General features: G+C 38.7%; 1 protein-coding gene across 1 annotated transcript in view; it reads right to left on the reverse strand.

Moving 5' to 3' along the window:
• Positions 1-21,519, reverse strand: part of CSMD1 (CUB and Sushi multiple domains 1) — a 2,063,616-nt gene that overhangs the window by 162,325 nt on the left and 1,879,772 nt on the right. The window contains exons 42-46 of the mRNA XM_024251429.3: positions 13,326-13,514; positions 4,810-4,987; positions 3,243-3,388; positions 2,358-2,438; positions 1,114-1,227 (exon numbers count right to left, since the gene is read on the reverse strand). Of these exons, the coding sequence (XP_024107197.3) occupies positions 1,114-1,227; positions 2,358-2,438; positions 3,243-3,388; positions 4,810-4,987; positions 13,326-13,514 (708 nt within the window). The remainder of the gene's footprint in view (positions 1-1,113; positions 1,228-2,357; positions 2,439-3,242; positions 3,389-4,809; positions 4,988-13,325; positions 13,515-21,519) is intronic.

The raw sequence follows: 21,519 nt of genomic DNA on the forward strand, positions 1-21,519 counted from the left end.
AGGTGAACTAATGATGTTTCTGAGTTACTTGAGCATTTGAGCTTATGTAAAGTTTTTCAAGTCTTTTTTATTCAATGATACTTGAAAGTGGTGTCTATTAAACAATATTTTAAAAGTAATCTACTTGTCTTCTAATAGATTAAATCAACAGATTCAGGCTCAGTATCTTGTTCTGTTATTGTATATTGTCTATTTTCTTGCACATGGTCTACATATGTTAAACATATGTGAGAAAAACATGAGATGTGCATGTTTCATTTTTTATAAATCTACATCAAAATATTAAATACCAGCTAATTATATGCATGCTGAGGTATTTATAGCAAAATGAAGAGATATTCAAAATTTGCCTTGAAATGCATCAAAAATATAGCATAGCTTAATAAATGGCTAGAAAGATTACAGATAGGCATGTGATAAAGGAAATACTTTGTAAGTTTTCATAGTGGAAGCTAGGTGGTATATATTCAGGTGTTAAATTATTCAGGTATTAAAATTATTTCAACTTGACCATGTTTGAACATTTACATGATACATTGCTGTGAGAAACATCATTTCTTACTTGATATGGCCTTGGTTTATTTTCTAGGACTAGCTAAAAGAAAAAGCATCATTAGATATTTCTGTTAGCATGTTAGTTTCATTGCAATGGGATTACAGCACAGATTAAGTGTAGGCTGGGTGCAGTGGCTCATGCCTGCAATCCTAGCAATTTGGGAAGCTGAGGCAGGTAGATAACTTGAGTCCAGAAGTTCAAGACCAGCCTGGGTAACATGTTGAAAACCCATTTCTACAAAAAAAAAAAAAAAAAAAAAAATCCAAAAATTAGCCAGGCATGGTGCTGCGTGCATATAGTCCCAGTTACTCAGGAGGCTGAGGCAGGAGGATCACCTGAGACCAGGGAGGTTGAGGCTGTGGTGAGCCATGATTGCACCACTGCACTCCCACCTGGGTGACAGAGTAAGACCCTATCTCCAAAATAAATAAATAAATAAATAATAAATAAATAAATAAATAAGTTCACACCTATACAAAGAAATGCAGACCAATATAAACAATACAATTTTCCATGTTGAATAAGTTTATGTAGTTTTAGTATTGAACAGTGCATACCTTCGCACGTTGGGAGAGAACCCTCAAACTGCAACTGGGAACTGAGCTTGCAGGTCAGAGTGTCGGTCCCCACCAAGGTGTACCCGGGATGGCACTGGTACTTTACAAAATCTCCTAGAAGAGTCAATACAACAAACCAGGAAGTTATGTGTGACCTTCTGAGCGTGTGAAGGTGTGACACATATAAGACTACTTAATGAATTAAATCAACTTGCAAATCTTTTTAGAAACTATGTCTGTATTTATTTTTAGTCTTTTAAAAATAGTACCATTTTAAGTTCTTAATTTATAAAAACGCTCTATTAAGCTTGGCCGACAGTAGTACTGAAATGATGTGGCAGCTTTTCTTCCTTGACGGAGACAACCATGTTGGTTTCCCTTCCCCAGTGATTGCCGATGGGGAAAAAAGGTTTAAGCAAGATTGTAGAATCGAATGGCTTTACAGCATCCATGTTGGTTTCCCTTCCCCAGTGATTGCCGATGGGAAAAAAAAAAGGAAAATAGAAGCTGTGGTTTAAGCAAGATTGTAGAATCGAATGGCTTTACCGCATCCATGTTGGTTTCCCTTCCCCAGTGATTTCAGGGTGAGGACAACAGAAATTGGGTCACGTGGTTTGACCAGTGGTCTGAAACACAGTGCAGAGTTTGATAACTGGGGCTGAAAAATCCTGGGTTGCAATAATTATACTATAAACATATGCCATCACTGCTTTCTCAGTATGACCAGGAGAGTATTTAATAAATTAGATCATTAATGTAAAAAGATAAAGCAGAAATCCTAAATATCATCACTAAATATTTTCTCTTATTATATCCCAGTTTCAATGAAATGTCAATGTTATGTAATCATCCTTTTAGCCAAAAATGATTAAGATTTTTCTCAAGTGCATGAATGTGTCCCCCTAACCGAATGCAAATATCTGCCCAAGTCTGTCTCTGAAAACTTTATTAAAAACTATGAACTAGCAAATGTTGTAGAGGAAAAAAATGTTCAAACTGACATCAAAATTCAAATGGCAAAACAAAAAAAAGCATGGTAATGAAGAGGGACAGACATTTTCTATTTGATACATGACCTCTGTATAAGTTCTCAGCAATACTTTAAGGATAGTTTGTTTTTTGTTTTTGTTTTTGTTTCTCTGACAAATTACTCATTAACTTGTCTGAGTAATGATTACAATGAGAAGTGGGTGTAAAAAAAATGTCGTGCTGAGTTCATGGTATTGTAAAGAAGAAAGTATTACCTATTTCAAAATCATCATCCTCAGTAAGCATTTCTGCCTGTGGAACTGCTGGGGGAGGTTGACATTTCTTGAGCTGAAATGCTAGATGATTAATGGAAAGAATAATAATAATTGCAATTACATTTGCTGAATAAACACAACTATTAAAAAATTCACCTTACAGTTGTTATAATGCTTAAGTACACTGACTGAAATGTCTATATTCATGAATCATAGTTATATAAAATTCCCAAGCTTCAAATGTTCATATTATTATTTAATGCCAAAAAATAGTTAAAGCCCAAGGAAAAAAGTGTACAATTATTTTTTAAAGTATAGCATTTAAATAAACACACTTTACAGATGTTGGAATTCTGCAAAGAGAATGACTCTACAGTCACAACCTGGCTCCCTGTCCATGTGCAGATTTGATAACGTCTGCCCTGTCCCTTGTCCTGAGGAATTCTGTGGGTGGCAGTGTTCGTGAGAGATAAGCAATTGATTGACAGACGTTCTGCATATCATTTAGAGTACATTCCCAGGATTATTGGAGGTTTGCTTTCACACCATTTATAGTTACATGACATTTGCTGTAACACCTTATCTTGAGACAGGGATGAGTAAATCTATAAAAGGTACCAAATTTCTTTCAATGGTCTTCATCTCAGAGTTTCACTTAGGATACATGTATCTTGGAATAAATCCAAGCTCGATACGATGTGAAATAATAAAGATATCATTAAACGAAAAAAGGACCACAGGAAATGCTGGCCTCCAATGAAAAAGAATCATACATGCCCTCGGCTGAGTCAAGAAACTTCAGCTGGAAACAAGGCATGGGTCAACACTGCAGTAAACACCACATGGAATTCTCAGTCTTAATTAACGGAGTGAAAATCAACTGACCGTGGAAATTGAGGACAAAGAAGCCTCCATTTGAAAAGTCGCTGTGGAACTTGAGCAGGACTTGGTTGGTGGAGCTATACGCCGTTTCGAGGGCTGTGTTGCCACTGAAAACTCCCAGCTGGGGTGAGTTCTGATCGGGACCGTCCCTAGGAAAGACAGAAAGAGGTGGCTGGCTAAGGATATTTACTTCTGAGTGAGATTTATGGAAACTTTGGCCAATGAATTTTTTTTTAATAAAAGCAATAAAACATATGCATTCTCTGGATACTGTGTTTGTAAACATCAAGATGTTGAATGTCCACAAAGTTGAGGAACCCTCCAGTCTCTGTCTTTCATTAATGATCCGCAGGCGCCCGGTACTGGTCAAATGTCAACACTCACCTCACCGGCGCGGTGGCTCACACCTGTCATCCCAGCACTTTGGGAGGCCGAGGCAGGCAGATGGCCTGAGGTCAGGAGTTTGAGACCAGCCTGGCCAACATGGTGAAACCCCGTCTCTACCAAAATTACAAAAATTAGCTGGGCCTGGTGGCGCGCACTTGTAGTCCCAGCTTCTCGGGAGGCTGAGGCAGGAGAATTGCTTGAACCCAGGAGGTGGTGGTTGCAGAGAGCCAAGATGGCACCACTGCACTCCAGCTGCACGACAGGGCAAGACTCTGTCTCAAAAATAAATAAATAAATAAAATAAAAATAAAAGTAAAAATGTCAACACCTGTGGGATTTTCCATTCTAAATATGGAGCTGAATCTATGGGGCATGGCCAACCACAGAGTGCTGTTTTGTTTTGGTTTTAAAATGGCAGTTTCATTGTGGTCAACCTAATATTTCAAATTCTGTTTCTCCTCACTCTCACATCCACTGACTCTGGTCATTGTCATCTTAGATGTCTGATTTACTTCTACAACCTCAAAGCCAGCCTCCTTTCTTGCCCTCTGCTACTTTATTTCCCATAAAATGAGCCTGTCATTCTGCAGCCAAAATCTGGCCTTGGAGCTCTGCCTCTCAGAGCCCAGGTGCATCCTCACTGCCCCAAGAACAAAGCCCAAGTCCTTCACATGCATTTCCAGGTCCTTCCTTACTTTCCCTGGCTGCTGGCTTCTGCTCCTGCTCCCACTGTGGGCTCTGACAAGAGTGCAGCCACACCACACACAACACACACACACACCTCCACACAACATACACAACACGCACACAGACACCACACACACAAACACACATGTAAGCCACACAGACATACACAAGCCACACACACCACACAGACACACCCATAGAGACACACATCACACACACACATATATCCAACCCGCACCCAAAAACACACATCCAATACATACACACACAGATGCAGACACACAGACATAATTCTGCCTATTTCTACCATGTAGCAAAACCCACATGTACTATGTGAAATTGATTCCCTATATCTCTGGATTTCATTGGTGAATTTCTTCTCTAGTATCTAAGAAGTTTATTCTAAATATGTGCCCTGTGTATAAATGGCATATGTATGCTAAGTCAGAATTGTTTATCACAGTTACAGATATTTTGACTTGAGAGGTTCTCATACCAAACAGCAATGTAATCGTTGACAGCTTCCGTCTGTAACAGGGTGAAGTTGATGTAAACTCCGTGCCCCGGAGGCACCGTGATGAGCCAAATGCAGTCCTTCAGGATTGGATACTCATCAGGAAACCCAGGGGAGTAGATGGTGCCGTTCTGAGAAGTTACGTTGTACCCACAAGGGGCTGCAAAGGAAACCAAGAAAAACAAGCGCCAAACAGCTGATGTTAGAAAGTAGAAAGCTAAATATTTCACTCCAAAGTACCTTAGCCAACATTTTTCCTGATGGGAAACAGGTGTGAAATATGTCTGAATGACCATTTTGTCAAAATTATTGCCCTAAAATCTGAAGACCTTAGAAGAATTATGTGTCTAAGCTAAATTATCTCAGTTTTATTTAATATATTCTCCACATCTTCAAAATCCCTTTAGGATAAATTTATTCTTCTATGCCTCAAATAAAATCCTTAGTTATCACTTGTGACCTGCTGATAACCCATTCAAGTGTCCAGCACAATGAATTATGGAGAAAGTATTCATAAATATGTAACTGCTTTTTCTAACTCACACTGCTAGACCCTATTTATAAGCCATCTGAAAGACTGTCATCTAAGTCTATTTGCCTTAAAACAAAGACATTATCAATTCTTTACAGATCTATACCTGAAGAAGTAAGATAATACAATGTAAGATTATGTAAGTGGTGTTTTATGGAAGCATTTCCAGTTTTTACTAGTGTTCAATGACTTGAAGAACTAAAACAATACCCAATTTATTTTCATTTTTGTTAAGAAATTTATATTTATTATTTTAATGGCAATTATTTTATTTATGGAAAATGACATATCCAAATACTAATGGAATAACCTGAAATATAGTCTTTAATTTAAATATTGATATAGTGCATCAAAGTCATAAAACTTTGAACTCTGAAATCAAACCAACAGCTAAGAGGTGTGAGATGAGTGTTCACAACTCTCTTGAATCTTGAAGGGCTGTCAAAGATTTGCCACAAATGGTATAGAATTCAGGTGGAGGAAAAAGGCCCAAATACACAAACAGATTAACAAAAAGAAAAGTTTAATAACAAGTGAGAATATGCCATGAGGCAGGATATGATACATTGTTGAACTGCACAGATGTGTACTGATTTGAAAAGAACATTGGATTGAACCTGGCTGGAGATTTGGATCTTTTCATCAGAAGAAGGGACTGTATGTAGAGACTACTTTAGAAGTTTTACAGCGTAATTATTACTAAGTGAGGTTTGGAGTCAGACAAACCTGGATTTGTAAGCTGGAGAAGCAAATTATCCCTGGGAGCCCCCATTTCTATAAATTCTATGAGGTCAGGGTCTGGGACACTCCTGAAGCTTGTCATCTGTAAAATGGGATGATAGGCCAGGCACGGTGGCTCACTTCTGTAATCCCAGCACTTTGGGAGACTGAGGTGGGTGGATCACCTGAGGTCAGGAGTTGGAGACCAGCCTGACCAACATGGTGAAACCCCAACTCTACTAAAAACACAAAAATTAGCCAGGCGTGGTGGTGCACACCTGTAATCCCAGGTACTTGGGGGGTTCAGGCAGGAGAATTGCTTCAATCTGGGAGGCAGAGGTTGCAGTAAACTGAGATTGTGCCATTGCACTCCAGCCTGGGTGACAGAGTCTCTGTCTCTAATAATAATAATAATGGGACCATAAACCATGCCGTCCCCATAACAAGCTACTTTTGTCTCCTGTTGGCAGTGCACTTTTCCTCCCCTCCAGACGTCGAGGGAGTGTTCACATGCCTTTCTTCTATTTTCTGCCAAGGCAAACTTGTCTCCTCCTTTAAAACTCAACTCCTTGTCACCACCTCCTTAAAGTCTTTCCTGGTTGCTCTGGCTCTAGAGGTCCAGGGTCTGCTCACAGATCACACGGCTCCCACGAGACTGTCAGCCTCTAGGAGACAGGGTCTGCATCTCCTCCCACTCCAGCTGCTACCTCCTTTCAAGAGTCCCTACTGTCTAGCTCAGGTCATGATAAACAAATTGATGAACTGATGAATTAGAGAATAACCAGAAAGCACTTTAATAGTAAACTCATGAAACCAATTAGGCTGAAACCCTTTAAAGGTGACTCCGTGCTATGAATTTAGTGTGGACCTACAATGCTAAGGTTTCCCTTTTGCATTTCTGCTTTTCTACAAGTTGAATCTTGTAGTTATATAACCACATTATATACAGTAGCACCCTTCCTATTGGGAAAACAAAACAAAAAGCCATCGTTCCCACCTCTTAAAGGGCAAAAGAAATGAGGCGGTGATTTTCTTGGTAGAACACATTCCTGATTCCAATATTATTTATGCCATTGAATAGCTCTATGACATTGAGCAAGTCAGTGATTCTTGCCACGATTTATCTATGAAATTCAAATAACAAATCTTTTCACTCACTCACTCAACAAGTATCTACTGAGAGTGGATTATGTACCAGGAAGAGTGCTTGGGGCTGGAGATGCCATAGTGAACTGTAGAGACCCTGTTGCTGCCTTTGTAAAAACCTTACTGAATAGTGATGAAGAGAGATATTACACAAACACTACAGAAGTTTAAAATTCAACGGGTGCAAGTGCTGTGAAGGAAAATAACAGATGCTCATCATCACATAAGATAATAATATTCTATCCACCAGCACACAAAATTCTCTCAAAGCAAAATCCTGTTGCCCTCCCACTGGGTAGTCTAGAGATTGAAAAAAAGAGGACCCTAAGAAACTAGAGTCAAAATTTCCTCTCATTTCCCCTGGCCTGATCTTTATCTAGTTCCAGAAAGTCTTTATCCTCCCTGTAGTGGCATCAAAGGCATGTTTGCATTTCCCCAAGTGGTGGCGTCTTACTGAGCTCTGCAGAGAAGGGGGCCTGTGATCTGCCTCTGCAGGAAGTGTGTGTGTCTCGGCAGGAAGTGTATCCCCCCTGCCTTCCTCTCCCTGAAGGTGGGGTTCAAAGTGGAGTCTGGAGTGAGATCAAAGAGGAAGCTCTGTGGGAGCACAGCAGGTACCTCCCAGCTCCTCACCTCTCTGCCTGGGAGACTCTGGTCCAAGCCTGACCAGGAAGACAAACAGCTGACCATGGCATCAGCAACTGAAAGAGATGGAGAAGCTACACTCCCTCCACTCTCAGGAGCCATGGAGTAAAGAGACGCGCATGCATTTTCGTGCTCATGAATATCCGGATGTTCACGTGGGAGAGAGCGTTGCTGTGCAAGACAGTGAAGGAGGGAATTGCTCAAGCTATTTGCTCATGTATTTTTCCAAGAATAAGCACATAAAGATAAGAAAGCTGCATATTTTGATCCAATTCTAGAGCTAGCAGTTGCGGTGTTGAAAGTGATGGCGGTGATGTCTAACTTGAATGTCACGCCCAATGGAAAACTTGCCCAGGTACCCTGGCGCCACTGGCTTCCCCCACAGCGCCACTCTCTATCATTGCCTCAAATACCGTGGAGGCTTCCCTTCGTTCATTGACATCCCTGAGAAGTGGGAAGGGGGGACTTTTGGTGGTTCACACACACAAAGGTTATGGGTATATGTGACTGACTCCTGCTCAGGTGTGAAGCCAGAGGTAGAAGATACCAGAAAATCAACGGGGGGGTTGGCACACATTGGCACAGGAGGGCGGAGGTACAAGGAAACATCTCTTTATTGTGCTACCTTTTCCTCCCTTTATGCAGTGTGACTTTCTGTGAAGAGAGATGGATAGGGCATATTAAGTGATATTACATCAAATTAAAATTAAAACAGGCTGGCTGTTGTGGCTCATAGCTGTAATTCCAGCACTTTGGTAGGCTGAGGGAGGAGGATCATTTAAGCCCAGGAGTTCAAGACTAGTCTGGCAATACAGGGGGATCCCATCTATTAAAAAAAAGAACAACAACAACAAAAACATTAATTAGCCATGCACGGGAGCACATGCCTGTAGTCCCAGCCACTTGGGAGGCTTAAGTGGGAGGACTGCTTGAGCCTGGCAGGTCAAAGCTACAGTTAGCAGTGATTGCGCCACTGCACTCCAGCCTGGGCAACAGACCGAGACTCCATCTCAAATAAATACATAAAGTGAAAACAAAATAATTTAAATTTTAAACCCTTGAATGTTTGCTAAGAGACTTATCATTTATAGATGGTTTTCTCTAGTATTATCTTAAGTTTTTTGCCTAAACAAGAATATGAAAGAAATTCCATATTAAAAAACTAATAAATACACTTGGCATAAATATTAATATAAAAATATAATAAATATGTTATAATATAAATATATATAAATATTTATTAATATAAAAATATCCTGACTCTCAACATATCCAGATACTGAAAGCTTAATCTCCCCTGGTGTGTAGGGCACCAGAGTTATTTCTGCCATCGTTTTTCTTCCTTCTCTTACTCTGGTTTCCTTAGAAACACTTTCAGATAAGAAGCCAGAGTGCAGTCTGTCTTGGAAATTGTCGGTTGGTAATGGAGATTTTAAAAACTGTATTTGTGAATGTAGGTAAGAAAAATAAAGAGACAGAGTTGCATTCTTTATAGTTATTTTTATTCTCTCTTATTGGGAAAGATTATTTTCTGTATTTACCAATCAACTTGGTAAACCTTAATTTTAAAAAGTACGTATGTAATAATACATTGTTTAGCTGCTTGCATTTCTCATGTCAATTTTACAATAAAATTGTTTTCTGCTTACAAAATCTGTCAAATTCAAAGAAGCTGCTAACATACCTATCACAACATATTATTTACACTAATAATTATATCTGTCTATGCAGTTCCCCACTATACACATACTAATGCATTTAAGTCAGGTTTATTATGATAGTGTTTAAGATTTTTTTAATATCTAAAATTATATTTTTATGCATAAACATTTCAGTGTTAAATGATTAATTAGGTCAGCAAAATATTTTAAATTGTTGAACTATGTTCGTAAGTGTGAATGCATAATTAGAAAATTACATTTAATAAGTTAATAAACCAAATTCTTCTTAATCATATTTTAACAATTATAATCCCCTCCCTTTTTTTTTTTTTTTGAGATTGAGTTTTGCTTTTGTCACCCAGTCTGGAGTGCAATGGCGCTATCTTGGCTCACTGCAACCTCCGACTTCTGGGTTCAAGCGATTCTCCTGCCTCAGCCTCCCAGGTAGCTGGGATTACAGGTGCCTGCCACCATGCCTGGCTAATTTTTGTATTTTTAGTAGAGTTGGGGTTTTGCCATGTTGGCCAGGCTGGTCTCAAACTCCTGACCTCAGGTGATCCACCCACCTTGGTCTCCCAAAGTGTTGGGATTACAGGCGTGAGCCACTGTGCCTGGCCTAAAACCCCCCCAACTATTTTTTTTTTTTTTTTTTAACTGAGACTTCTGTGTAATTATGTTACTGACAGAAAAATAATGTCTTGAATTTCTCAGGTAACTTTCAGAGACATATTCTTTCATTTGTTTATTTTCATAGATATCATACTTTCAGATCACAGTTTTTCAGATAAATTTATACTATATTAATTTCACATAGATTCTTATGCAGCTTAACATGTATTTTCAGTATATAAATACAAATTGATTTCACATATACTTGTGAAGACTGATTCCTTGGGATTTAGAATTATTTTATTAATTATCTAAACTGGCCAATTTTTAATAAAGACATCGAGAAGTTGTTTAAAGTATCTGTGTTTTTTCTGAAGTTCTTTTGAAGTCTACAGGGCTGGACCTTTGAAGATGGTTTTTCAGTACACTTGACCTATATAGCAATCATTGATCTGAAATGATAAACCACTGTCAATTAATAAAATACATGTTACATGAAGATACTGGGTTGTCAGCAGTGTTTACTGCTGTCCCTGGGGAAGACTTAAGTGCCATATAACTGTAACTAATAGGCATTTGAACAGCCTCCTCATTCTTATGAAGCAATGACTTTTTTTAAGAAATATAAACTTTCACAAGTAAAGCACCTTTTGTGTTAAATAACACCTTTTTTAATATGAAAAGGATATTAAACACACATGGGATGGTTGTTAGAAAATCCTTTATATAGTTCCTCTAATTGTTTTTAATATTTATGATAGACTTTTACATGAATCCTGTGTCAGGTTTTTTATTTGGTTTATGAGTATTGGTAAAAACAGAAATATAATAGTAAAAATGCTTGTTTAGTAAAGAACTTGGCGTGGACCAGAGAGATCTGGCCTTTGCACTAACTCCTGGGAGGTGTCTTTGTGGAGTATGTGATTGGTCTGATCTAGGAATGCCAGGTGGGAGCTGGCTACACCAGAAGAAACAACCGCGTGGCTTAACCCGGGGCATGTGGGGCACAGCTGTCTACCTGGAGGCTAAGATCAGCCATTGGACAGTCAATCCCTCAGTCCTGCCTACAAAACAGAGCCCCCCTAGAAACCTCAAAACTCAGACCCAAAGAGGTGACCAGGATGACGTCTTCTGCCTGTGGTCACACGGGGTTTCTGAGAGAGTGAGGCATCCTCCTGGACTCTGCCACACGTGTCTTTTCCCTGGAAGATATTGACATATCCCCTCCCTGTTAAAACCATAATGACAAGCATGATAGTTGTAGAGATGTCTCTGAGTTCTTCTAATGGAGGATGAAGCCTCAGGCTGGTTTTGGGAGTCTGCAGGGGTTTAGGCTTTAAACTCATCCAGAGTTTAGCTAATTCTGGATGGTGTTATATACCATGTTAGAATGAGGAAAGGTAGCATCACTTTAAATTCCATCAAAAAAGGTAGACTTTGTTATTTTCACACTGACAAAATAATTCTAAGCCAGAGCAGTTATTTCCATATTGAAAAACTAAGCTTGAGAAAGCAATAAAATCAAATTAAATATTTAATTGTAGTTTTTTTAAAATATCAAGCCAGAGAGTCTACCATTTACATATGAATTCAAAGTCTTCACACCAAACTTGCACATAAGAAGAGGTTTCAATCCTGATAATTTCAAAGGAATTTATACATATATATGAGTTTCTAGAACGGAAAGTAGACTTAAAGATTTAAAAAATGTTTTAATGAAAAATAGCTCAGACAGGTTACTGCTATCCTTATTTTATAAAATTAATTTTAAGTGCTATTTTATATGTAATTAAATAAATATTAGATAAGATAAAATACTTTTAAAATATGGCTAAAGAATTGTTTGTAGTTATTTTTTATTTTATTTATTTATTTTTTTAGAGACAGAGTCTCACTCTGTCGCCCAGGCTGGAGGGCAGTGGCGCGATCTCAGTTCACTGCAACCTCCGCCTCCCGGGTTCACGCCATTCTCCCGCCTCAGCTTCCCGAGTAGCTGGGACTACAGGCGTGCACCACCATGCCTGGATAATTTTTTTGTATTTTTAGTAGAGACGGGGTTTCACCGTGTTAGCCAGGATGGTCTTGATCTCCTGACCTCGTGATCTGCCTGCCCCAGCCTCCCAAAGTGTGTTTGTAGTTATTTTTATAATAATATAGAATAGGTAAATACAGGTAAAAACTGTGATTTTAAAAGTCTACTGATGTGCTTCTTTTACTTCTTCAGTAGAAATTAAAGCACAGCCAGATGTCTTTCCCTCTTCCCCACAGGATACAAGTGCTTAGCATTTCACAGGTCCACGGAGTTGGTAATTTCATTATTTTTTCATTCAAAGGTCCTGTATGTATAGTGTGAGAATATTGGGTTTACAGTAAATTTTCTATTGCATATGCATTTTTCCTAAACATAGTATGGATCTATTTATTTTAATTTGATATTGAAAAAATGTCAAAGTCATCATAAAAATGAGGCAGTCACACAGAAGCATTAAAGTCAGGATTCCTGCTCAGGAAAGGACATCTAAAGAGACCAGGTCTTCTGTTGCACCATTGAACGAGAACTTGCCTGCAACCTCTCCCTAGAGCCCCTCTTGCACTATTAAACCACTCTACTATTTTCTCCTAAGGCTACACCTACACTGTGCTTTTTCTTACACTGTTTCTTCTACCTGGAGTGTTCTACCTCCGAGTAGCAAAATGCTATACACCTTTCAAGGCCCACTACAAAAATGAGCTCATTTTTCTGAAATGCAAAATCAATATATAATTATTATAAAAGCTAAACAAAAAGAAATACCAAGGATCAAATTAATAAGTACCCTTTTTCCCTCTGGTCCTACAATTTGATATAACCACTGTAAAGCTGAACGCTGCTGACTTCACGGAGATTTTCCTGATGGCTTGCCAAGCCTGTGCCATCTCCTTACCTGCAACTCAGTATAACATTCCTCTTGTGTTTACTATTTTGCTATCCTTATAATTTCCTTAGCAACAAGGATTGTTTCTTTACTTTTAACTTAACAGTATGAGACATATTCCTTAAATACTAAGTAGAGTGAGTAAAACATAATAATTCTCAATGAATATTTATTGAATACATTAATAAATTATTGGATATGTTCATTTAATATTTAATGTGCTATTATGCCCATGAAACATTAAATTGCCCCCAAGTGAAATGATGAACTTACCATCACATCTTGGAAAAGGGTAGTTCCAGTTTCTGTTGATCCCATGCTGACAAGTGAGGACAGGATGGCCTATTAGAATGTACCCAGGATAACACTCGAAAGATATTGATTGCCCCACACTGTAATCCGAGTTGACCATGTACCCATTCTGAAATGGGGGTGGATCTGGACAGTTCTGTAATTCATAGGCTGAAAGAAACAAATAGACAAAATAAAGCTTATATTTGTGAGGTTAAATTACTTCGGAATTTGCAGGAGGAATGTCGTCATATGTAACTGCTTGAGATGAAGTTGTTGGATAAGTTTAATAATGTATATTTTCTAAGTAGTCAGTTGCCATCCAGACCAACATAATTATTATTATTAGTAGTAGAATCATAACCATATGCATTTAACAAATAGTGTGTTCTTTAAAAGGAAAGTAGCACATACCAAAAGTAAATTTTATAATGTTTACCTTGGAAAAAAGGCATATGATGTAAATTATTTAAGAAAGTAATACAGGCGGGGAGCGGTGGCTCACGCCTGTAATCCCAGCACTTTGGGAGGCCGAGGCGGGCGGATCACGAGGTCAGGAGATTGAGACCATCGTGGCTAACACGGTGAAACCGTGTCTCTACTAAAAATACAAAAAGTTAGCCTGGCGTGGTGGTGGGTGCCTGTAGTCCCAGCTGCTCGGGAGGCTGAGGCAGGAGAATGGCGTGAACACGGGAGGTGGAGCTTGCAGTGAGCCGAGATCTTGCCACTGCATTTCAGCCTGGGCAACAGAGCGAGACTCTGTCACAAAAAAAAAAAAAAAAAAAGTAATACAAGTAATAATAAAAGGAGCCTACAAAAAATGTTGGGTGAACATGTACCTAATAATTCCCTTTTATTTTAAACAGGAAATATACTACAAGTCTGAGTACTCCTAACTGGAAAATATGTCGTTATTTGGTTTAACTATACAAATATAATAGGAAAATCCATTCCAGTTTTTTTAGTCTTTTTCTAAAAAAAAAAAAAAAAAAAAACAACAACAACAAAAAAACACTGTATAATCCCTAAGCTGGCAACTACTATCAGTACAATTTTTTATAACACGATTTATTGTCCTTTATCATTCAGTCTTTATGTTCCCTAGAATAAACTCCAGGTAAGACAAGAGATAATACATGTTTGCAGTCTGTGTGGTTTAAACATGTACTCATTAATTAGTAAGAATTAACTAATCCATAAATCAGGTATCATCTGATACTGTAATTTTAAAGCTAAATGAGCCACTGTGCAGATGCCTCTCACCCACTCTGGGAAGAGGGCATGAGTACTCAATGCAGTAGAAGCCCTCTCTAGCATCTTTGAATCTTTAGGCACAGCTTTATCCATAAAGGCAGTTCCCATTAGACTGGGAACCTGCTCCTAATGCAGCAGCAAAGCCACACCGTGCAGCACCAGTTCTGGGGGAACCTCCGCCCTGCCATGTAATTCTGCTGAAACCAACCCTCAGCGCCAGGCAACACAATGAATTTTAAAAGAGCATGAGGTCACCGGTCATTGTCCTCACAATAAACTGAAAATCAAGTCATAAAATAAAGGCTCCGAGCTTCTGCAGAGGGACCTTTTCTGTGGAGAATGAAGTGAAATGGAAATTTCAATTTTATATGTAAATTCCTTAACCATTGACAATATTGGAGTGAGCCTGTAGCTTTGAAACTTGGAAATAAATGCTGGAAAAGGAAACACTATATTATTATGACAGGTGTTTCCCAGAATTCTACACTGTTTTGTTTCTGTGTTCAGGACTTGGAAAAAAGAGGGGTGGGCCAGAAAAAAGATAGGACAGGGCGGAGGGGCCACCGGATAGGGGATGGGAACACAGAGGGCTTGATGCGGGATTACTCAGGGATTAGATTTAAGAGGCAGGTAAGGCTCAGAATATGAATCAGTCTGTGTTTTATATTAAAGCAATTGGATATCACCATAAAGATAATGTGAGAACATATGGAAGACAGCAACCAGGCAACGTAATATGTGGGCCTGCAGCGTGGCCTTGGCGTTCACAAGATTACTGTAAGTGCTGTTTGGAGTTTGTCTTCATTAGCATTTGCCAAATGTTAGACATTCCATAGAGCCATGAGGTTTCGTTATTATCCATAGCTTTTTCCTATTTAATAAACTAATGAAATGGCATTGTTTCCTCTTTAAAATAACAATATGCAGGCTGGGCTCGGTGGCTCATGCTTGTAATCCCAGCATTTTGGGAGGCCGAAGCGGGTGGATCACAAGGTCAAGAGATCGAGATCAGCCTGACCAACATGGTGAAACCCTGTCTCTACTAAAAATACAAAAATTAGCTGGGGTGGTGACCGGCACCTGTAATCCCAGCTACTTGGGAGGCTGAGGCAGGAGAATCGCTTAAACCCAGGAGGAGAAGGTTGCAGTGAGCCGAGATCACGCCACTGCACGCCAGCCTGGCGACACAGTGAGACTCCATCTCAAATAAATAAATAACAATATGCAATGCTAGTGAGTCATTTCAGTAACTCAATGATGGCAACATTATTTGCCACAACTGTTTGGGAAAGTCATTGGAATAGAGCCATAAAAAATCAGTTGTAACATTAAACCTAGTAATACATTTACAGAAATCTCTATTATGAGCATGATTTCTAAGAAGAAAAGTAAATGTTTAAAGATGTTCATTGCAGCATTATTTACACTACAGAAATCCAAACAACTGAACAAAAAAAAAATAGGGAGAGACTCACAAATGCCAGTGATGAAATGTCATATCTTTCAATAGTCACAGATTGTATAGATTTCTGTGTATTTATTTATATTTTCAATATTGTAAGCATACTATGCAGTTGACAACAGCATCCTGTGGTTAAGCCCTGACTATAGTCAGCAGGTTAAAAAAAGTCCTTTATTTGACCTTTCAGCATCCCTTGGTTTTAGTTATTTTCATTTATGCAATGATATGTCTCTGAACAAGAGTCAGAGAAGCAGCAGAAAAATGATTGAGAAAAAGAAAAATCGAGATCAGAGGACACACAGTGGCAAAAGCATCTTGAGATAATTCCTGGCATTGGCTCCCCCAGGGTTGAGAACTGAGAAGAACACGATGTGAGACAAATTCCTCCCAGAGTGGGAGAGGAGAAAACTTCATCTGGAGGGAAGCACTGGGCAGCCTCTGAAACCCAGAACCCCACCGGATTATGTCGCTTATTACTAACAGGGCTTTTGGGGGCTCCCTAAGAGCTCCAGACATCACCTCTTTTACCTACTATCTAAAGATGTAAAGGGCTGGGAGCAGTGACTCATGCCTGTGGTCCCAGCTACTAGGGAGGCTGGGGCAGGAGGATTGCTTAAGGCCAGGAGTTGAAGGCTGCAGTGAGCTATGATCATACCATTGCACTCCAGCCTGGGTGACAGAGCAGGATCCTGTCTCATAAAAAGCAGGCAAACAAACGAACAAAAAACAGATAAAAAGGAGTATTGCCTAATTAACAAGATCAGGGTGAATATCAAGTAATTTATATGATAAAACTTAATAAACTGTCATAAGTTCAAATAAAGTTATTACATTTTATTTATAATACACCTAAATATTACAGAGAATTAGCTGTATTTTAGGTTGGTGAGAATGTAATTGCGCTTTTTGCCATTACTTTCAATGGCAAAAACCTCAATTGCCTTTATACCAACCTAACGTATATTGATAATATGAAATTAGAAATAGTGTTTGAAAATGAGTATTCTGATTAACTTGATAATATCTTTTGATATGTAATCTTTATAACTCAGTATTTACAAGCTTTATTTATAGAAAATCCAAGATAAATTACTAGTTATAGAATGAATGCTTTTACCCCATAAATGTATACAATTATAATTTGCCAATTAAAAATGTTATTACTTTAAAAAGATTTAATTACAAATAAAAAAAAGAATAAACGTTCCAGTGCTGCTTTCTGGTAAAGCTACATTATACCATGGAACTACTGAGTTGATTAGAGACACTCTACAAAGATTTACTATAGATCAATAAACCTTATAAGCACAATTGCTATTAATAAAGTTTGCAAAAGAAAAAATATTTTTAACTCACAATTTTGTGAAAATGGAATTTGCAGTTGACGTGGTATGGCTGTGTCCCCACCCAAATCTCAACTCGAATTGTATCTCCCAGAATTCCCACATGTTGTGAATGTGGGAAGGACCCAGGGGAGGTAATTGCATCATAGGGTCCGATCGATCTCATGCTATTCTCATGATAGTGAATAAGTCTCACGAGAGCTGATGGTTTTATCAGGGGTTTCCACTTTTGTTTCTTTCTCATTTTCTCTTGCTGCCGCCATGTAAGAAGTCCCTTTCACCTCCCACCATGATTCTGAGCACCCCCACCCCCAGCCATGTGGAACTGTAAGTCCATTTCAACCTCTTTTTCTTCCCAGTCTTGGGTAGGTCTTTATCAGCAGCGTGAAAATGGACTAACACAACAGTCTACCATACAGTAGCTACATTATACAGAATAGTGTTTCTCAGTTGTTTTTGTGTCTGATAAGTAGAATATTGGACTGTTGGAATCTTTTACATCGTACTTGGCTTCAAGGAAAAAGTTCTTCAGGTGTTCGAAGGAAGAATATTCAAACCCCTATGAAACAATTATGTCTTAAAGGATGTAGCTCAAAGGCTAGAGTGGTGTGTCCCTCATGATTGATTGTTTTTGTTGTTATCACCTATTTGAAAAACTAGATGCTTTGAAATCTATGCTGATAAATGTAGGGACAGGGAACATTAAAACAGAAAGCCAGGCCAAATCAGCATCTCTCTCTTTCTCTGACACATACACCCCTCATCTGCATTCCCCCTTCATGTGGCTCCCTGGGCCAACCTGTCAAACGCACAGCAAGGCCACCGGTGCCTCTGCCAGGGACCACGCCATGCTGAAGTCCACAAAAACAGCCTTTTCTTGAAAGCCACTGCCAAATGGCCTAGAAAACATCCACAGTGCATGGAATGCCTCCTCGAAATATTGCTATTTGGACCTAAAATTGCTTTAGAGACCCACGCTCACAAAAAAGAATGAATAATTCCACACTGGGTTTCAACTATCAACACATTTCCTTCTTTATTATTCTCTTTTAGAATGAAATCAGCAATTCATTTCTCACTCTTGTTTTGCTTTAAATGTAATAAACTCTCTTGGAAAAATGAGCCCTCCTATACACCAAATATGAATGCTAATAAAACCTTAAGAAAAAAAAAACATGAAAAGCTGATTGCTGGTTTCTAGAGGAGGAGAAGCAAATAAAACTAGATTCAATACAACCTCATCTTCATTAGAAGATTTCATCCATGAATTAGCAGTGCCTAGGAAGTATACAAGCCTCGATTACCACAATACAATATTAACAAGTTAATGGTTCATAGGTACTCCTGGTGAACCTTCACTTAAAACAGCGTTTAACAGAGACACACACACATTTACAACAATGGAGTGTTAATAGTATGTAAGGCAATGTATTGCTTTAGTTTGGCTGTATAGTCTGTTGAGTAATTTAAGAAGTACAATTAAGTTCTTTTTTGGGATATGTAAAACTAGTGTTGAAGGCTCTAGAGCCCTTCTGCTCATGAAAATAACTTCTATGAAAAACACCGAAATAGGAAATTTGAAGTTGTAATTAATGATTCTAAGCCCAATGGCTGCGGGCTACTCTAATCACTGAGAAAAAAATTTTTTTTTTTCTTTTCTCAATGGCAACAAAACAATTATCCTGTGTGTGTGTGGGGAGGGGGGAGCAGATTAGCCCATGTGGGCAGTACAGTGGTTTTCATTATTCATTTATTGAGTGAAATAAAGATTATTTATTGATTCTACTCTGTTATAAATGCTAGTTATGAATGGAAACTAGAAATGGGTCTTACTCTGGTGAATTTAGGCAAACAAATTAAAGCATAGATGATTGTATAAAAGAATTGTAAGTTGCATAAATTATTATCAAAAAATAAGCAGTGGATTGAAATAAAGAAAATATAAAACCTGGTTAAGGTTATGCAGTAGTGGTCAAAATTGTTTTGTTGAAGAAATGATGTTTAAATTAAGATCTAAGTAGTAAAACGGTGCAGATCAGGAAAAGACCAAGAAAGGCAGACTTTTCAGCCAAAGGAAATAGTATGTGTTCCAAACACAGTAAGAGTTCAGTGTCTGGGATAAGGGGAGAGTTTCAGGAGAGAGATGACCTCTGTAGCCCCTTCTCCTAAAGTGTGTGCCCCTTTTCACACTCTCGCCACCTCCTAAGTGGAGAGGAAGTAGTTGTCAAATTGTTCAGACCACAGGACGTTCATTAGAACACATTTTATAAATGGACATAGACATACTATAAAAACCCAGGACCCATTTTTTCACCTGATAAATCCCATCTGCCAGTCAATATCATAATGATGATGATGATGATTCAAAACCCATGGCTCATTTCAGAATTACCTCAAGAATTTAAAATGCCAATTAGTTTCTTTTTCTATTGTAAACTTACAGTAAGTAAGAGTATCTCTAAGTAAGAGTACCAGTTACACTATTTTTTGGTCTTTGTTCCAAATGTCTTGTTAAACTGAGTACTTTTCTACTTAAATATTAATATCGATATTCCCTCAAACTTTTGATATATAAAGTCATATTCTCTCTTTTCTCAAATATCTTTTCCAAACTTGGATTCATTGTCACACTTCACACAATAAGGTATAAAGGACTATATTAGGAGTCTGAATGGAAATAACTAAAAAGAAGTCATGAAGATAATTCCTTAGTATGCTGAAAACAGATGAATTTTGGAAGGATCCTGTTGCATCCTGTTTAGTGTGGGTGTGATGGGTTTCATACTGCCTGTGCTGGCTTCTTGCAGGTGCCTCTGAAGGACTTGCAATGCATCACAGTGCCAGGCCGCACAGGTGTGAGAGGGCGAAGCAGGCCTCAATCTGCTGTCAGAACCCTCATCAAGCATGACCTTCTTGCTCTGTACCCATCATAAGAGCATTCATCCTCATAAATGGGTTTTAAACATATAAAAAGTTTTAATTTAAGAAAGAAAGTCATCAAGTAAGAGAAAAAGAAAAAAAGATCACTTCAGTGGAATTTGATAAAGAAGTTACCTTCTAGGGTAAAGGGTGGTAAAAGCCATGATTATCAAACAAATTCTGATTCAGCTGAAGGTCACAACTTCTGCATCCCCATACTGGGCAATTCCTAAAGACTTTTGAAGGCATTGTCTATTAGTTCTATAAGAGTTGTTGTATTATCTGTCATTAAAAAGTTGAATTAAGGCCAGGTGCAGTGGCTCATGCCTGTAATCCCAGCACTTTGGGAGGCTGAGGTGGGTAGATTATCTGAGATCTGGAGTTTGAAACCAGCCTGACCAACATGGTGAAACCCCATCCCTACTAAAATTCCAAAAATTAGCTGGGCGTGGTGGCAGATGCCTGTAATCCCAGCTACTCAGGAGGCTGAGGCAGTAGAATCACTTGAACCCAGGAGGCAGAGGTTGCACTGAGCTGAGATCCTGCCACTGCACTCCAGCCTGGATGACAGACCGAGACTCCATCTCAAAAAAAGGAAAAAGTTGAATTAGAAAGAGAATCATCAACACGTGAAGAAATCTACCTCGAAAGTACATACATGAGCCTTGAAGTAATTTTGCAAAATAGGTGAGGCACCCTGGTGTGACCTGAGTTCAGCATGGTTCTCCCAATACGGGGACTTAAACATTCCACTTAATCCCAGGAGGCTCATTTCTTCATTCATGAAAGGAGACTAAATATACCCAACTATACAAGGGTCGCACAATTAAATGGAATGCTTAAAGAAATGAATCACTGTTGGCATATATTAGTTCAGTAAAGCTTAGTCTTGATGGAAAGAATTGTCTAGTTTCTTTGATAAAATATTTCTCATTACTCAAGGCAAAGCTGTCGAGCCACTGCTCTGATGGAGACAGACCAAGGAGGAGGAGGCCACTACTTCTCGTGGTGGGAATTAGGGTGAATCACTCTAAGAAAAGGGCATTGCTACAGAGAATAGGGCTGCAGTTTACATCAAGGTGTAATCTGAAGACTTTGAAGCCCCACCTGAGTCCTCAGCTTCCCTCTCAATGAAAAGATCCATCTGGGGTCACAGTAGCATGTCAGCCATGAATGGTAGTCCACAGAAATTCCCAGG

Source organism: Pongo abelii, chromosome 7 (genome assembly GCF_028885655.2).
Source record: "Pongo abelii isolate AG06213 chromosome 7, NHGRI_mPonAbe1-v2.0_pri, whole genome shotgun sequence".
NCBI classification, from domain to species: domain Eukaryota; kingdom Metazoa; phylum Chordata; class Mammalia; order Primates; family Hominidae; genus Pongo; species Pongo abelii.